This window comes from Apis laboriosa, unplaced genomic scaffold (genome assembly GCF_014066325.1).
Source record: "Apis laboriosa isolate Shangri-la unplaced genomic scaffold, ASM1406632v1 scaffold34_cov151, whole genome shotgun sequence".
NCBI lineage: Eukaryota > Metazoa > Arthropoda > Insecta > Hymenoptera > Apidae > Apis > Apis laboriosa.
The window spans coordinates 59141-79454 of NW_025222928.1; the positions used below are offsets into that span (position 1 = coordinate 59141).

The following is a 20314-nucleotide window of genomic DNA, read 5'->3' on the forward strand; positions in this document are numbered from 1 at the left end:
GGACAGACACAAGGGACGGACGAAATACGTATCCGGTCGAGGATGCAAGGGGAAAGGGTTCAAAGGAGTTTGACTTAAGAAATAGTCGATAAAAGAAAGATCGTAAGGTAAAACAGAAAAAGGTTAAATATAATGAGGGATTTCTTTCAAGAAAAAAAATTAAAATTCGAAGAATTAACGGAAAAGAAAAAATAAATAAGAAATCAACGAAATTGAATATTATCGAAACATAAAAAATTCTCCAAAAAAAGTAAAACATTGTATAAATTAAAAATCAATAATTATTTCTACAATTTCGATTACCTTGAAATTTCATATCTAAATCATTCCTCAAGAAAGAAGAAAAGATAGAATAATTATTATTACAATTAAATATTTGAATATCACAGTGTGTTAAAAATTAATAATATTAAAAATATTATTAAATTATTTTACTATATGTATATTAACACGCCAAATTTATATTCAATTAATTCTATCATTATTTAACAGTATTATTAACAATAATCTTTTGCACCCTACAGAATATTAATATTGTAAATTATTATAAATCAAAAGGAGATAAAGAAAAATCATGAATATAAAACATATGACAGAAAACTTACTGATAATCGTGAGATTCACTTTGCTGTTCCTGGTGGGGGATTGCTTGAAATCGACCCTGCATCTGTAAACGGCAGCATCGCTCTCACCGACTTTCTCGAGAATGAGTTTCGCGGGGTGTTCTGAATATCTGAAGAAGGCACGATTTTCGAGGCTGATATCCTGCCAGTGTTTCCCTTGTTCTAGGTTGCTTCGACCCCTCGTATCGAAACTGTACATAAACGAATGTATACAATGAGCGACAGTAAAAATGGCAAAGGGGTGGGTTAAGAAGACAATGAATTTCAATAGTTGGTTGAGAGGAAACGATACTCCTGTGTGTTGTTGGAAAATAAGAGTGAGTTCTTGGAAAATAAATCATGTTCGAAATATGTCATAATGTTTTTTCTTGTATAATCTCTCGTTTCATGTTTTTGATGTATATATAGAAAAAAATGTAAAATGAAGAAGAACTGTAAAATGAAGAATAATGTGATTTACCACGAATTGATAAATACGAAGTTTCTTTTATGAAAATTTGTGTATCCTGTTTTGTGGGAAATGTGTTTTCGATCGCAATGTACGTATACGTGGAAAGGAATTTTTCAAATTTTGAACATTGAACGTGAAAGAGGTAGAACAATATAAATGGCGTAAAATGTCAATTTTGAGTGATATTTATAAATGAAAAATTCAGAGATAAAGTTGTGAAATTTCTTTGTTCCATAGAAAATTTCATTTTTCAAATTTATATATTAAATTTGAAAAATGGGGATAAGAATTAATATTATAAATTAACTTATTCTTAGAAATTTTTATATTGATAAGAATTTTTAAATTTTTTCATAAAATAATAAAAATAGTACGAATATTGAATTTTTTCGTTGTGGAAAAAAAAATTTAGATATAAAATGTGTATCTATAATTGTTCAACAAAATTCCAACAAAAGAATAAGCGAATTTAAATGGAATAACTTATATTTGCTGTTAGATATATTAATTTTCGTGTTACAAATCATCAGAAAACCAAATCACTTTCATAAATTCAAATTTTGAAAGAAACGCATTATTACAATCATCGTTTTGGCAATTTCCATCCATGTTTCCTGTAATTCCTGTTTCCAAGAGGACGTTCATCATTTTAAAGGTAGCATTTGCAATATTCGTACATGTTGGCAAACATTATATTAAAATACAAAATGACATGCAATTGTTCCCATCGCGTGTAACATATTTCTACAATTCAATATTTCAAAATTCATTGAAACTTGAAATAATTTTCTCATGAATAAAACCTCTCGATCATTGGATGGAATTGCTGAAATAATATATTCAATTAACATATAAACACATTTTTGAAAATAACTTCATTTTAAATTTATTTTAAATTTTATATTACATTATTTTTACACATATTGAAATTATTACTATTAATTTATATATTTCAATTTATATATTTATAAAAATTTATATTATAGGAACATACAATAGCTAAAAAAAATATTTACAAATATCTTTATTATTAATCGATAGATATAATACAGACTTCCATATTTTTGTTTTCAATATCTGGTTAATTGCGTACGAAAAATTAAATATTATGCAAATAAAAATATAACATTGCATCATCCATTTCATTTACATTATTCATCGTATCATATAAACATTGTATCATTATATCATCATGATATATTATTATTAAATACATTAAAATTAAATTGTATATAAAATTATTATTATATATACGATATGTACAGAATTCTCTATAGCCATCGACAAATATTATATAATACTCAACTTCTTTTTACATTGCATATCGTGAAAATGAATTTTTTTCGAAAATGATTCCCCCTGATCTACATATCATCAAATATATTTCATTCGAATCATTTTCACAATCAGCAAAACATATTTATCAGCAAGTATCTCAGCGAGTAATCATTGTCGAATCAACAAACTTTGTCACGATCAAAAATTCAAATATTCTATCGGTTAATGGTAAAAAAAAAAAAAAAAACGTGTAAAAATACCGATAGAATACGTAATCAGCGAGCGAAAACAATGCGATTCCATGCTCCGATTACATCGAATATTTCTCGTAGCTTTTCAACGTAGTCACGCGAAAACAGGAATTCGAGGTATTTCGAGCAGAGGCCTGTGTCAATTTTCCCAATAAAACTGTTCTTCATGATCATTGGCTCGCTTTATACACGCGCGGCAAGTTTATTAGCCCGGCGAGCAAACATATTCGAACGTTTTGGCTCGTGTTCTAGACCGATTTCAAAGAAAGAAAACAGAAGTGAAGAAACTTACGTTGAAACACGGCTTTGTCGTGTTCTTTTCACAAGATTTGTCTAAGAATATATATTACAGTGTGTCGTTGCAACTACGAATTTATTACATATGTGCAATTTTAATCGAGAATTTTAAAAAATTGAGGAGTCGAGCTAAATTGATAAATATCAATGTTGTATTCTAAATTAATTTTTGAAACATTGAAATATGATAATGAAATGCATAATAAAATCATTAATTATGCCATATTTATTACTTGAAATGTATTCATTGCATAATAGATCATTAGTAGATTTGCAATGAATGAATGAAAGATGAACGGCAGGACAATAACGTGAACGTGACACGTATTATGGTGGCTGAAGAATTTCGTGTAAATTCGTGTGCAAGAAAACTTATATGCGAGTGAATAAATTAAATATTGATCGTTTATCCATCGAAATAACAGATAATAAAAATTGTAAAGATGCGAAAAAGAAAAGATTTATTATGATCGATTTTTGAAGGCAAAGCGTTAAATCTAACGCTAATGCAATCTGGAATCAAACGAAATGCATTTATACATTAAGGAAATGCTATTACTGTGGGCGATGGATTGAATAATTCATTTCGAAGACATAAATCAACTTACGACAATATTTATTGGACACATCATACATGATGATTCATATGATTGAGATGAATTGTAATTCTTGCTTGTTTATCGATAGAGGAAAAGAAATAGAAAGGCAACATAACGAGATTTTTTTGATCCTTTTCACTTCACTTTCAACAACTTACAACTTCCTAACAACTTAACCACAATTGTATAGAAAGTAAATCAAATTATTAAGACAAATTGTTATTATTATGCGATAAAAAATTATTATACAAATTTATTAAATGCTTTTAATATTCTATAAATACAATATGTATCTACGAAAAAAAAGAAATTAAATAATAAAAAAAATTCAAAGATTTTGATAAAGAAAAGAATAGAAAATTTCTAACTTATTCGAGAAACGCACAAACGAAGCCTAACCTTATTCCATGGTGGATGGATGCGAAAGTATTCTTCGAGATTCGAGTGAACAAAAGAAGTAGAAGTGGAAGAAGAAGAGAGAAAAAAAAGAAGTAAGAGCAGGGACAGTACATCGAAACTTTCATATTGCCTGTGCTAAACTCTCGTGAAACGATCAATCGTGGAATATGTCATGGATCATCTTCGCTACATAATAATATTTAGTTTCTACGCAACGATACTTTTATTACTGTTTCTTCGATACCAGATTAAATAAATTCATGGGACTATCGATCGTGTAGGGGACGATCTTAAAGAGATCAAAGCAGTCGTCATCCCTTTTCACTTGTTTCTCATTTCTTCTGGATAGAAGAAATTTCTTCCATGATTATTTACATTTTTTATTTATTTATTTATTTATTTAGAAATTGAATTTGCACCAGATTTTCTGTCCAATTACGCAATATATCCCGTTCAACAAAATACTATTAAATGAAAAAAACGATAGTAATCGAGCAGTTTTTTCGGTTGCGATTTCCGATTGATCAGAGTGGTCGTTTGACAGCTAGGATGTAATTAACCGTGAACTTTAACGCGTAACACCGAAGTAATTAGTTTGCACGGTGAGATCGGCACGACATCGAACGAACTGGATTTAATAAAAATCGAATTTGGATACTCGGTTAATTTCAATCGGGCTTTGGTAATTCCGCGGACTTCGCATCGAAGCGGGTTAACTTCGTTAGCAACGCTAATTCGATAGAATTAATAACATTCGCTGTTCATACTGAATCGAATTGGAATCAGTGGAGTTTCTTTTTAGTCCTCTGAAAATGGATAGAGAAGAATATTTCGAATGGAAAAACGTGTTAACTCGATTTTTAACGAGTTTGTAAATATTTTTCTTGTGGGATGAAGATCAGTATATAAATTTTCTTAACATCATTCTTAATATCGTACAATATTAAATTATATATATTTGGAATTTAGAAAAATAAGAGATACTAAAATTATATAGTGTCATAGAAAATGAGCTATTATTTAATCTCAATTTTCCTCTTCCAAAAAGTGATGTAAAAAAAAAAGAAAATCTTTTAAGATTTTATTTCCAAAAAAACAAAATAAAAATATTACGTTGAACATGCAACTTTTACATTTATATAAGATATAAATTTAATATTGTACCAAAATATTAACATCTACCTCCACGATACAATTTCTTTATTAAAACTATAAATATCAATGCTTCGATCACCATTCCACGAATGAAAGAGCCACGTCTAAATTGCGTCACATCTACGTACATAACCACCTTTACACCTTACGTACATGTCGTATAACCTTCCATTTTCCTCCCCCTCGAAACGCGTTCGATTATCGCACAAATAGCTCGCAACCGCCATCAACAACGACATATTACGAAAACGTCAAAAAGGAAACGAAAAAGAGGGGGAAAAAAAAAAACGAAAAAAGAATCGAGGGGAAAAGAGGAATCAAGAGTCGAATAGGGGAGCGAAGTAAAAATTCACAAAAAAGCCGCAAGTCTCCGCGCGAGAGCCACTCGACGAGTGTTAAACGGCGGAAATTCATCTCGGAATCTCTTTGCCCCTCTGTCCAAACGTTGCTCGCGTGTCCAAAGCCGCGGGCGAAGCGGAATAAAAGCGCAACGCGTCGATATAAGTTGAGCGAGGGCTCTTTATTTCATCCCCTCCTCCCCTCTCCCTCCTCTCCCCCACCTGAGGGAGGATATAAAAATTCCCCCGGCCGGAAACCGCACTCACGCCTCGCGCGCCAGTAAAATAAACTCGCGGGAGAAACTCGCCTTTCCGCCGAAATACAACCGTTCTCGTAAAAATAGGGCCGACTTTTCGCCGTAGTTTTAATAAAAACTATACCCACGATAGTAAAGTTGGACACGAGGTAATGCGATTGTCGTAGTAGTACTAGTAGTAGTAGTAGTAGTAGTAGTAATACTGGAGAAATAGTAATATTTTTTTCTGACTTTTACGAAGTCGGTTTTATTATTATACCATCATTCTTGCTCGGTTTAGAGAAGTGTGACAGATATTTGGTTTGAATCTTGTTACAGGTACTGTATATTTTATAATTTTCATATTTGTAATAATTGTAGTAATCTTTTAAAATTGGAAAAACATTTAATCTTTAAGGAATTTTTGGATCAGCTTTTGTATTCCCTTTTTTAATAATTTGAAAAATATTCGTAATATTCATTTAGATTTTATTTCCTTGTTTGTTAAAATTTGTTGTTAACGTGCATAATGCACAATATTCAAAATAAAAAAATAGGCAGCTTCGTTTAACACGATATCACGATAAATCGGAAGGAAAACGTCGAACATTTCACTTCATACACTCTCCTATTTTATCCATCTCGTCACATTTCTCACACAAACTCTCTTTCTTGTCGATTCTACGGTAGAGCACGTTTAATTTCATAAATGTTCCACGGCAGTGTTCTTGCCGACGAGCAGGTCCATAAAATGAATTGCTCTTTGCCCTTCCAGCCATTCGATCGACATCCACGGTGCAAGAGTTCATTGGAAACAAGAATTATAGTCGCTATATTCCACTCTGTTTCGCCCATTTTAATCTTTACGCCTTATAGTCGCGAGTAAAAGATTCAAATGTAACGTCTGAAATAATTACTGAACGATAATTGCGATAATTAATTTGCGATAATCAATTCCTCATCGATAGCATTACAAACATCATAATTGTATATCTTAATAATTTCTGTTTTAGAATTCGAAATGTTTTCATACATTTTAAAGACTTAGAACGGGGATCACGATCCTTGGATCCAAGTTCTACCGTAAGTGGAACAACCATGCGGTAGACGCGGCAACGGAAATAGTACGTGAAGCAAAGATGAGGACGCGATCCTCTGTAACGATAGCGAGAAAGATGGGATTTCTACTTTTCCTAGTTTCTATGCATAAACTGTGATCGTGATATCAACTTCTGAGAATAAGGGATCTTAGAGAGGGGGATGAAAGGGAGGAGAACATATATCGAAAGATTCAATATGTACTTTTATATTTGATCGAATCCTTCTTATCGCATTTTGAATGAAGTTTGAATAACAAATTTATCGTACATCTTATGTTTATATAGATTCTCTATTTCATTTTGGATAGGTATCTATTTGTTGGATTTAAATTTTTACGATTAATATAATTATTTTATATCTACCTATTTAGAATTAGAAGGTAGAATTTCTATTTTAAATATTTATTAAATATAATGCTTTTTGATTAATTTGTTCGATATTTTGTAATTCTATAATTTTGCAAATTTACGTTTTTTAAAAATGTTCGTGTACCGAAATTTTATTTTCATTTATTTTCCTATTCGTAGTAGTAGTCGAGTTTTACAATATGGTAAAAATATTAAAATAATTTTCCAATCCTGTAATTCCATTATTCTGTTATATAATTTTCTCATTCTGCAATCAGTTCAATATTCTATTATTAATTAGTATTTTGGTTTTATATATTTTCTTGTTCTTAATTTGCATATGCTACAGGCATCTATGTTATTTTGGGATTTTGCAATTCTATAATTCTTCAAGGCTAATTTGTAATTCTCTTATTCTATTAACCTAATTTGTAATTCCCTTGTACTACAATCCTGCCTTACGGTCTTACAATTCTCCAATATCAGAATTTCAAATTTCAACAATACCTTTACTTTGCAATTTTATCATTCCATAATTTCATATTTCCATCCTGTTACAATTTTCAATTCAAACGTTTTCTCTAATTTTAACACGCTATTTTAATTTTTGAAATTTTTAAAATTCTATACGCGGCGAATCAATTTCACAATTTTCTCATTATCACAATTTTCCACGATGGTCCATGAATTATCAATAATGCACAATTTTACAATTACAGTATAACATTTTATTATGAAAATTTTCACAAATTATTATCAACACATATATATATGCAATTCCAACTTTCCATTTTCTACAATTCATTCAATCGTACCTCGCTTTTGCGATACGAATTCATCCTCGAATTTCCACAATTCCACAATTCCACAATTCCACAATTCTACGAATTCTCTACAATTCCGCAAACCTGTAACTTCACGTTCCCCCAGGTTTGCACTTTCCCGCTTATATCTCGCACCAATATGCCCCAATACCATCTAGCGGGATTCTACACCCCCGCACATCGTCATAATATATACACGCAATTCGAAAATTCAATTTGCGCTCGCGTAATTCTACCATCTCATTTCACGGTTCCATATCTTTCCATCGAAAAGAACACAACGACCCATTAGATCCAATTTATCGCGGCGCACGAAACGAAACGTCTACTCGTGCCCGCCATATTCTACATTGTTCTGCACACAGTTGAATCATATTGTGCTGTACATTGTATAACGCCCATACGTCACGCGTATCCGCGCGCGTTGGTTTATTGTTACTAATAAATCTGCTCATTTGACAACTGTCCTGTCGCAAGTCCTGCCTCTCGCGAACTGCATCCTCTCCAAAGGATGACACGTTGGACGAACGTGTTGTTGGACAAAAATTCCAATCTTCAGAAAAAAAAAATGATTCAACAATTGTATAATTAATTTTAATTTTTAATAATGAGAAGTAATTACCCAGCACTTCCTATATTTTTAAATATTTTGTTACGAGCGTTATTCGTTATATGTAAAGATTAGAGGAGTAGATTTTGTGATAAAATATACATTGAAGCTCGTTATTATTAATTAATTTTATGAAACAATTATTAGAAGACATTCACGAGAAATAAATACACATTCACGAGAGTAAATACTTAATGATCGAATAAAAGGATATTTCCAAATATTTTACTTCCTCGTTATTTGTAAATCTTATTTGACGAGTATCTTATGAATATATTCACGGTACCCATGAATTTTTCCCTTCAAACTAAAACCAAAAATGTGGCACGCGTCAAACGCTCGCTTTAAATGGTTCTCAAATGACTGTCGTGTTTTTACCCGACAGCTTGTCCCTTATTTACCCTATCGCGTTATTACAACAAAATCGATCTGACCCGAAAGCCGTTTAAAACGCACGAAAATATCATTCGGGTTTCGTTCGATGAAAACATCCGGGCAAATATTTGTCGATCGTTGGTGATTAAAAAACCTCCCCCCTACGCGAAAAATATTAGCCCCCTTGTCGAAAATGTCGAAATTTTGCGATTCCGTGTTTGAAACGAAAAGGCCTCGAACGTTTCAATCGAATTAATTAATTTTGAACATTACTTTATCGATTATTTTGATTTTTTACGCGAGCAATTTAATTGAGATTGGAAGCTGGAAGCGTAGACGTCGAAATTATTAATAATTATTTATTGGCAGTTTGAAATTTTGTTCGTTTAATGCTTTCTTGTAATTTTGTATTATTCACAATTGTGTCGATAATTTATTTATTAGAATAATTTAATTAAATGAATAGAAAATTGGATTTTTATTAATTCTATTTCTTAAATCATGTTTTTTTTCATCTAAATATATAATAAATTTATAAATTGTTTTTCGATCGTTAGAATTTACAATGAATTATCATATTATTGAATTAATTATTGTTGAAACTTATAATTCTAAAAAAAAATATAAAGAAAAATCTGACCACTGAAATTTCATATTCCTATCCTTTCACATATTGAGACATAATATTAAGACATTCACCGAAACTTTCACATAATAAACTACATTCATATTTCCTTTAATTTTCCCCATAACGTAACTGTAACATAACTTATACATATTCTACACAGAAGATCAAGCGATTATCTGTCATAAATCACAAAAAAATCTTGACATCATACAGCGAACATACAGTGAATCTGTTTAACAAATCCATTAGAAAAGAAAAATCAAAACTTCGTTGCCTCAAACTCCATACCATGTCGTAAGATCGCTAACAAGAACGACTGGAAAAGAAACGAATGAAGAGAAATAAGAGGAACACGGACAGGTCTGCAAAGAAAAACGACCGTGTGAAATCGATACAGCATGGTTCGATGGCGCGAATTACGAGTCCAACTCGATTATCCACGGTGCATTTGGACAGGTGTGTTCTCGAATCTTTTCGTCCCGTATAAAAGGCCGCGGGCAAGATGAGGTTTGCGGCCGACACGACGCCCCAGGGGTCTGGATCTTCGAACCGGTCCTCGGAGGACGTTTATACTCTCGTCCCTGAACGTTTCATTCTGTCAACCTCCCGTGATACCGTGTGAACGGCTTTCCTTCGTTCCACTTTCGACCGGAGATTTTCTCCGCTCGTTTCAATGCGTGACAACCGGTGTATTCCCGCAGTTTACAAGTGAGAAGAAAATTATTGAAATTATTGGAGGATATCGTGAGAGTTGTCGAAGATATTATTGCATGATATTTAAAATTTTTATGAGAAAATCAAGATATTAACTTGGATTGATTGTTTTTTTACGAGATTAATAGTTACTTTCTTGTAAAATATATATAAGGCGAGATGAATAGAAGAAAAAGGTACGTGAACATTAAAATATGCTTCGAAAGAACGTCTCACAATAACTCTCTAAATATTTTCGAGACTTGCATTGAAAAGAAACGATTTGAACGCTACTCAATTCAATGTCCCTTAGCGAGGGAGCGAGAAGAATTATTTACCGCGAGCAAATATTTTGAGAAACTTGAGGAGGAGCACGGTGTAGAAATCATAGAAGTCACTTGGAGATCTTGTATATGGAGATCTTGTATCTATAATTTCGACTCCACATGCATAATGAGACGAAACTTTGATCTCGTTCGTCGTATCTTTCCGTCTCATTCTGCGAAACATTCCGTGAAATAATCGTTGATGTTTTAACCGATGTTTCTCCCGTTCCAAAAACGGGATTATTTTCCATAAATTCGTTTCCAGTTCCAAGGTATTTTAATCTCTGAAACGTTGCCAATCTCATCCATTTATTTATCCGTTTGCATTCTCTTGCTTGCCTCTTCGTCGTCGTTACCTCTCATCACTTTGCCTCGTTCCATCTTAATAAAGATTTAAATTAAATTTCGAGGATTGCTAGATGATTCGAAGAATTTATTTCACGTTTCTTGAAGTTTCTTTATGTAATTTTTATTTATAAATTTTTTTTTTGTTAAACGATAATTACGATTATCTGTTATCGAGCTCTCGTTGTATTTTAGGTGACCAGGAAAGAGATCTTGTTATAGAAAGAACGGAAGAAAAGTAATGGTGGAAGAAAATAGACGAAAATTGAAGGTGGAAGAACAAATGACGGGTACTCTATTCTATAATACAATGTAACACCCTGTTATTTGTTCCTAATTTCTTTTTCTTCCACTTCTCTAAAAACTTCCTTCCTTCTCTTTTCACAATGAAATCATTTTCTGGCAAAATGTATTGATGATAGATTGGCAGAAAAATTCTTTTCATGGAAGTGATGAGAAAAAATAGTTAATTTTTTCTAAAAATTTAGTTGAATGGAAATTGAAAGGAGATAGAAGATGAAGAGTAGAATAGAAGTATATTGCTTAGTGATCTTGAACACAATTGATTGACTTCTTATAGACTATAGTGCACATAGGAGTTCTTCTAATTAAGACTTGTTACGAGGGCAACTTAATTGGTTTGAAGTACAAGGCTTATTTGAAGTGCTATTTCACAGTTTAAGGATGATGAAATGATATATATAGGTTTTAATTAAAGAAATTGTTTAGAATTATAATTTGTAACATCAATTCGTATACAGAAAATATATATTTGCTAGAAAAGATTCCAATAAAAAATTTTTATAAAAATATAGATTAAACGGTATTTTGATTTAGAAGCTTAGAAAGAACATATTCATATGTACTTTGAAAGCTTGTTTTATGTTTATGTTTCTACTGCTGTATTTTATTACTACATAAAAAGTATGATAAATCTATTTTTATTGACTTTATGATTTTCATATTTTTTCATGGCTCAGAAGGGGAACTTTACTTTATAAAATATTTAAAGAGAAGGAAAATTTTCTTTAAAACTCAAAGATGTAACATCAAACACAAAGAATAATTAATAAATTTGTAAAGTTTCATAAAAACCAAGGATATAATTAATATTTGAAATGCAGCAAATATATTTAAAAATATATGCACATATAACTCAAAAAAAAAGACAATTTAGATAAAATAGATTTAACAATACATTGAATTTAAATATTTCTAAATTATATTGATTGCCATTACAAATTTTCCTCTTTTAATCCTTAGGTATATCTTTATACTAATAAATATTCCATTAAAAAAAAAATTATTAATTTTTAATTTTCAAATCAAAATACAAAACTACGTGTAAAATAGAAATCAAAGTCCCTCTAAATTGTTTAAAAAGTACACGTGTTTTTGCTATTTTCTTTATTTTTGCTCGAGCAATGGAGTAAGAATGCGAAATGAAAATGGGAATAAGGAATGCAAAAATGAAATTTACCTGTATATCGGTGCGTCTGCTTCCTCCTTGTACCAAATAACTAGATGCAGCTTGTCCCCGGGGACTGGAGGTTCCACGTCGCATGGTAACTGAGCAATTCCACCTGCCACTGCCTCCGCATCTGTCATTGTCACTGTAATGACAAAGACGAGCCGAAAGTCAGGTACATCATATGACAAGAGGAGAGCGTGACTGGAGTTTGCGTCAAATCGTCTGACTTAACTATCGTATGGAGTTATCGATAAAACTTCGTGTCCAATCAAAATTGTTATCTTTGATTTTCCTAGGTAAATGATCTGAACAGTATCTGAATAGTAAGTGACGAGTACAATTTTTTCTTATTTTTGATAAGTTTATTAATTAGTGAATAGTTTATTAATTAGTGAATAAAGAAAAAATGATTTGATTTTGAAAATTGCAAGTTCATCTTTATATCGAAAAAAATTTAATCTTGCAATATAATATTTATTCTCTTGAAATTAGATTTAGGTAGAAAATAAGAAGAAGCAGAATAGAAAATTTATGTCAGAATTCTAAGAAAAATTTTCGGATATCTCAATTATATATAATCTACTTTTCATTCATCATTATCCTGTTATTAAGTACTAAATTATTTTAAAACAATATAATCAAGCAACCTCTAACAATATATTACTCGGTAATTATCCCATTTGTCAAAACCTTGGCGCCCCTTAATTACTATCTTCAATCTTTTGAGATTGCACAATTAAAATGTATTTTCTAAAATATATTCTCCTCCAAAGACCACCCAATATTTATTATAAGAATCTAATCTATAATCTCATTCGTTTTGCAATCATAAATTTTAATTCTTTAAAATTTGCAAACAATTTTCTATACGTTGTGTATGTAAAAATTACGGTGATATTAATTTTTATAATATAATAATAATTATAAAACATTGTACGTTGCGTGTAACTAATCTAGAAAATTAGACAGAATCATCTAAAGTTATTTTCAATTAAATATACCATGTTTCAAGAGAACTGTGCTGATAATTATATCCGAGTAAATGACTTCTAACATTAAACCAAAGTTCTAAACTCAACAACATGCATGCAGCCTGTATTCACGCTCGTGTCGTAAACATCTGCATTACACGAAATGAATAAATCTTTCATATTACCGAGTTACGTCGAATATTAATTTTCGTTATTCATTCGGGTAACCGCGTTGATTCACGTTAGCTAACGATATCGTGGCTCGTTACAGGATTGAATAAAAGAGGAATAGAGAAAGAGGTGGAAAAAAAAAATGAAAAAGAAAGTGCAATTAGAGTCATTAATCAAACGTAATTGTAGCAATTAACCGGGGCGCTCTGAAGTCTACCGGTCTCTTTATACTTTGTGTGGCATGTGTATAATTTTCCTTAATAAGACTATGGGCGAATAGAGGCTAAGTGTAACGTAATACGGTCAAGATACTTTGTTAATGACAATTAGACGTATTAATTTACATTCTTTATTCGTTCTCTTTTATCATTTGCATACAACATTGTCAAGAAAGAATTCTAGCACGTAGAAACATTATTGATCATTCTACAATAACGTTTCAAAAATGTAGTTTCAATAAAAAAAAAGAAAAATGTTAATACTTATATTTATTTGATATTAATTTATAAATTTTAAAAAATGAACAATTAACAAGAAATTTTTAATTAATTAATTCCAACTTTTAGTAAAAAGTTTTTTTTATAAATGACGTTAATTACAGAGTTTTGTCATTTTAAATAATATATGTCAATTTTTATTTGCTTCAATTTTAATCATCCTTAATTATTCATTGCTTTATTTTATCTTATTTGTCTATACAAATAACCGAGTGAAAATATATTTGCCCCGAAAATATTATTCGAACTATTTACTGAAAAAAACTTCATTACGTTTTACGTATCAATCATTTAATGAAAACGTATGAACGCAATTTTTCTGTCATTTCAAAAACTTCAATTAACTTTTATAATGGTTATTTTGAACGGTGTACTTTCTAAATATTAAAAAAACACGAGAATCGTACCGTACAACTATTTACAATAATTTGACGCTTGTATAGTGAGACTAATATCTCTCTCTCTCTCTGTCCATCGAGAGAAAAAACGAAACGTATCCAAAACACGATAACAAATTCGATATCGTGTATCCATCGGCTGAATATTGAAACGTGTCAATGGCATGTCAAATACTACCAAATTGACTATTTATGAGACCAAAGGGTGGAAATTTCGTTTCCTGGTTTTTTTTTTTTATCGGAAATTGTATTGCCTTTTCCACTATCATGGCCGAAGCTCGTGGGAAAAGCGTGTATGAGTGAATATTCAATTTGAAAGAATAGTGAATTAACAATTTCATGGATAAATTTATCGGAATAGGAAATAACATTTCATTTATAAATAGAAAGTAACGTTAGAAATATCTATCAACTCGGATCATTTGGTTTGATATTTTAATTTCATGCCGTTAGAAATATTTTATTCATTGTATCTTTTATTATTAGATATATTATTTATATTATTTATAGATATATATTTATTATTAGATAGATTATTATAGAATTATTTGTTTAAATTAAACAAAATTTATATATACGTATAACGTTCGAAATTTCGCGATTTCTTTGAGAGAAGATAATACCATTTCGATTATTTTTACTGCGGTTATCTATTTTAAATTCCCTATCTCTGACAGGGCGGTATTCTCAGACGATACAGCCGATTTGTCACGGAACGCCGACAATGACGGATTTCAGGTCAGCGATAGACGAGAATGACCGATTAATCGATGGCTATTATGCGCAATTAATTACCTGATAGAACGCTTCTGTACTTATCATGCAGACAAGAACGAAAGACGTGAATGTAACACGTTTGAAATATGATGTTAAGCGAATTATTACTTGTGCCACTTTCGCGTCTGACATTTTTTACACAGACAATTTTCTATATTTTATCGTAGTTCTTTTTTATTATAAATTTATTTAATATGTATCATTAATCTTGTGTTACATGAACGTTACATAATTGCAGTAACACACGCAGAAGTTATATAATATACGATACGAATATTTTAATAAAGAAAATCGAAATTTAATTAAATTAAAATTTCTTGATAAAAAAATTTAAATAGAATTTGATACAGCTGATCAATAATATTATCGAGTTGCAAGGTACAATTTTGTTGAATCGCAAGAAGGGTATAAAATCTTTCTAAAGAAGATTTTCGAAGCCATTGTGCAACTAGATTGGAGTGCGTCTCGTAAAAGTTTCACTACGTCCTCTTGATCGACTGTTCAGATAGTATTGGAATTCTAATATCCGATCAATAAAATGAAAACTAAGTGTTCTTTCTTCTGTATCGATTCACTATGCATACAATAAAGTGTTATAAATATTCATAAATTAAATCTTCTATAATTTATAAATAGTTTGTATTAGGTATTATTTTTATTATAAACTTTTCAATTTATATTATAATATCCGTGTTATGTATCGAAGCATATTATTATTCGCAGCAATATAATTTTGCCAAGAAAAATTGAAATTTATCAATTAAAAATTAAAAATAATCTTTTGTTCTATTGAGGAACTACAATCAATGTTATTCTTTTTTAATTACGTCTTCAAACATTATTTCTATAAATAATATATTTACAACAATTATAATATATAATAAATATTAATAAAAAAAAATTCAAGATAATGAACAATATCCTTCTGCCTTTTCAAAAATACAAATCACCTTCCAACAAATATTTTAACTCGAAACATTATTAATTAACTATATATCTACAGCAGACGATTGAAACTTACTAAACAAAAAAAAAAAAATAATTGAAATTTTTAAACAATACCTCTTTACGGAAACAATGCTGAACAATGGTCATTTTTATCACCGCCTCTCGATTCACATTAACAGCTTCGTGTTACGCGTGAAAACATAAACGATTCGCGGTCCAAGCGTGCAGGATCGATAATTTGCACGCATAACGGATGGCCAGTAGTCAACAACGGTTCGCAACGTTAATTAAAACGCAACTGGGTGGCTGTCAAGAATATTCAGCCGCTCGTTGAGTCGTTAACTCGCTTAAGTGCGTTCCTTCGCTTATGAATATGCAAACGTGTTTTAATGCGCCGGCTATTTGTTCACGTGGCCCGCAAACGTTAAAACGCACCAAGTTTCCTGCACCACCATTTCCTACCTGTGTTAATAATACGTGTGGGAATCGATCCGAGGTGTGTACGTGCTCATTGGGCACGGTGCGTCTATGCGATTGTCGATCGCAGGAATCTGGAACGAACGATCCTAATAGAGGACAGAGTGCGACCAAGCGAAACTATCCCTCCTCTTGGATATATTCCTCTTGGACACAGTGATAATGATGTTACAGGGTTGATTGAATCTTTTACGGGGATGTGAGTTATTGATTATCGATCGATTTTTGAAAATATATATCCTTATTTTACTTTGCTTCCTAAATTTTATTCAAATTTATCATTTTCTTGACTCTTGTTGAAATAGGTGTGAATTTGTTCCCTCACTAAAAAAAGATATATTCTACTGGTAGTTCGTTTAGCTCTTTTTCTTTGTTACAATGCTGTATTTATGTTATTTTATAATTCATTATATTTGTATAAGTAATAAGAATTATTCTTAACTCTCCTTTTGTAAATTGAATTTTTGGAAACTATTCAAAAGTATAAAGACATCAACATTCGTCTGTTTTAAAATATTGTAAATGAACATTTCGTTTTCGAAGTATCAGCAAGAATTAACCTACAAACTTCCATTGAACAAATTCACGATTTCAAAAGAATCGGTGTTCCAAAAAAAAAAAAAAAAAAACAGTCCGTCGTGTTTAATTACTTATTTTCAAAAAAACGCGGCTGGACAAAGGTTGCGAACAAAAGGACACGATAAAAATCGGCCGCGATCCCAAAAAACCGTGCCTCGAATCGAAAATAATGAAACGTACAAAACCGACCATTCGAAAATTCTGTTTCCACGATCAAAACCGTGACCGTGTAAGTGAAATAGAAGCCCTCACAAATATATCCAATACAGCCTGTGAAACGATGATAAAATCGATGAAACGCGATAATTCTCGCGAAGGGCGTAAAATTTGTCGTTGACAGGGGGACGAGACGAAGAAAAGATGATTAATCGATAGCTCTCCTGTATTAATTATTGTTCTTCGGTGTATATATATATCCTCGATTCCAGAGAATATTGAAAATGGCAACGGGCCCAAACTTACGAGCCATTTAACATTTCGGATGAAAACCGGTAGTGTACACGTATCCAAAGAGAGGTTCTCGACCCGGCGACAAATGTTTTCGAGGGGTTGTCGAGGAATCGAGGCCGGGGATGACCGCACCGTTTTATGCCGCGGTGGTGATTTTAATTTACTCGGCGAGATAGTGAAAAATTGCTTCGAATCCTACTGCATTACGAATGGGAACAAAGGGAACAATGTTCGATTGTTACGCTGGTATAAAGAGTGGAAAATAGGGGAGGAGGTATTTGAAGGAAGCTACGGTTTATATTATCGCTCTCGCGACGGGTGGGCGGTTTTTGAGCCATGGATCTGGTTTATTGTTCACACGTGTCGTGTACATTATGCCGTGTGAAATTAATTTATTACATTGGATGTATTATACCGATGTTTCGAATTAACCCTTGAGAAAGGTAAGATCAAGGAACGCGAGATATAATATAATTTTAAGAAAAATTGTATGTATAATGAAGAAGGTAGGAATTCGAGATTAATTTTTATGTTTCATTTTATTTTCTTCTGTTTTGCGGCGATGATTTAAGAATGAAATAGAATGTCGGAACAATTTTCCATTTTCTTTGCAAAATATACAGTATAATGCAATATCACAACGTAGAATTCAATTTCACTTGAAATTTTACATTCACGATATCTGTAATTACTTTTAATCTGCTCGGTATCGCAATTTCCTGCAAAATTCCGTACCTTCGAAAATAAACATCGTATTATTTCTTTCAATGAACACACACACGCGCGAAACATTGAATGGTATGTCGTTTCGTTTTGGGATATCACCGAGGTCCGGCATTGTATCCACTTACAATTCCTAGGGGGGAGGTTTTACCGCGATTCGCATCAGGGAGAATCGATAACTGGGAAAATCCGATCCTTCCGCGATGATTTTAACGCACAATGAACGAAACGGTTTAAAAGGACGTAGACTGATCAAACATTAATTGTCGGCGCGAGGTAATCGTGTTTGTTAATGCAGTAATCGGCATGTAGGCGATACTATCGATTAAATCACCGATCCAGTATGAAAATCGATTACATTGTTGATCCGCACAAGTACCTATTAATGCCTGGTTTTCTCGAATTGTCGATAACGTTGAAAATCGTGCGTATTTTAATTACACGCGCGTATGCACATATATACGTATACGTATATACGTATGATATACGTATGCACATCTTTTTGATCGGTAAATAATCCTGATATTAATAATAACGATACAGCAGCATGCATTTCTTATTATTTTTATTTTTATTTTTTTCTATAAATATCATCTCGCATCAATATTGTATCATCTAAAGTGAATATAGGAAAATTATTTATTATAATATTGTAATATTTAAATTATTTTATTAATTATTTGTAAATAATTAATTGGATCCAGTTATATTATATTCTATATCATTTAGTAATATTTCTAGACAAGAGTAATATTTCTTAGACAGTAACAACGTCTCCCTGTATTATCGACTATGAAAATTAGTTTCATAGAGGGACACACTATATAGGTTCAGTTCAACATGGCGGCGTGTGACGATTTGAAGTGACTCTTTTCTCATTTTTGTATTTAATATTAATAAAGTGTTTTGTTCAATAAATATTTGTACAATCGAATGAAACATGTGTGATGTGATTCTTAACAATTTCATGTAATTGAAAACTTGATATCATGCAAATAAGATGTAGGATGAGATGTAAAATTCATTTGCTTCGTTTCAAGGTAAGAGCATAGGCAAATATTTTTTATGATCATTGTTATTCTGTTTTATATTGAGTATATTGAGTCTTGACATTGGATTCCGAAATAATCCATTCATTTATTTTTGAAATATTCGTTCGATATTGTTAATCTGCTTTAGTTTCGTATGTTGTATGCATATATATATACGTACACATGCACATACACATACACATACACACACATACACTCACTTACACACACATACACTCACTTACACACACATACATTCACTTACACACACATACATTCACTTACACACACATACACTCACTTACACACACACATATATCGTTGTTACATTACAATTTATATAATTAATCAAATCACATTTACACAATACATAATACATATTTCACATTTTCAATTTGAATTAGTTTTTATGGTGAAATTAATATTGAATATAAGAAATGAATAAGATTATTTTTTATTCATATCTATTTTATTATGATAACCTCGATATATATATAAAAATAATGAATAATGTACAATGAATAATCAATAAATAATAATTGATAATATTAATTCTCCAAGAGTATTATTCGTATATATTTCAATTAAACAAACCAATAAAATACATTTCAAAAAATTCGATACGTTACAAAAAACAAATTCCATTTACTTTTTGAACATAAAAAAATATATTAACAGGATCCTGTTAAACTCTATAACAAATTTCACCCGGAAAGATTATAAAATAACAATTCACTGCAAATTAATACTATGAAACGTAACAAAAATCCTCGACAAAAATTTAAAATTGCACCTTCTGATTCACCGATATAAATATAGTAGAAAAAATATATTTCTACCATGGGATTGAATATCAGTTTCAAAGATGTCAAAATTAATAAAATCACGTCGCGAAAATCACAACCAGAAAACCATTTTAAACTTTTTTTTTTTTTTTTTTTTTTT

General features: G+C 31.0%; 1 protein-coding gene across 4 annotated transcripts in view; it reads right to left on the reverse strand.

Moving 5' to 3' along the window:
• The window catches only part of LOC122714795 (nephrin-like), a 330905-nt gene that overhangs the window by 53067 nt on the left and 257524 nt on the right, over nucleotides 1–20314 (reverse strand). For all 4 annotated transcript variants that reach the window (XM_043936473.1, XM_043936471.1, XM_043936470.1 and 1 more), the window contains exons 2-3: nucleotides 12357–12489; nucleotides 606–814 (exon numbers count right to left, since the gene is read on the reverse strand). In XM_043936473.1, the coding sequence (XP_043792408.1) occupies nucleotides 606–814; nucleotides 12357–12489 (342 nt within the window). The remainder of the gene's footprint in view (nucleotides 1–605; nucleotides 815–12356; nucleotides 12490–20314) is intronic.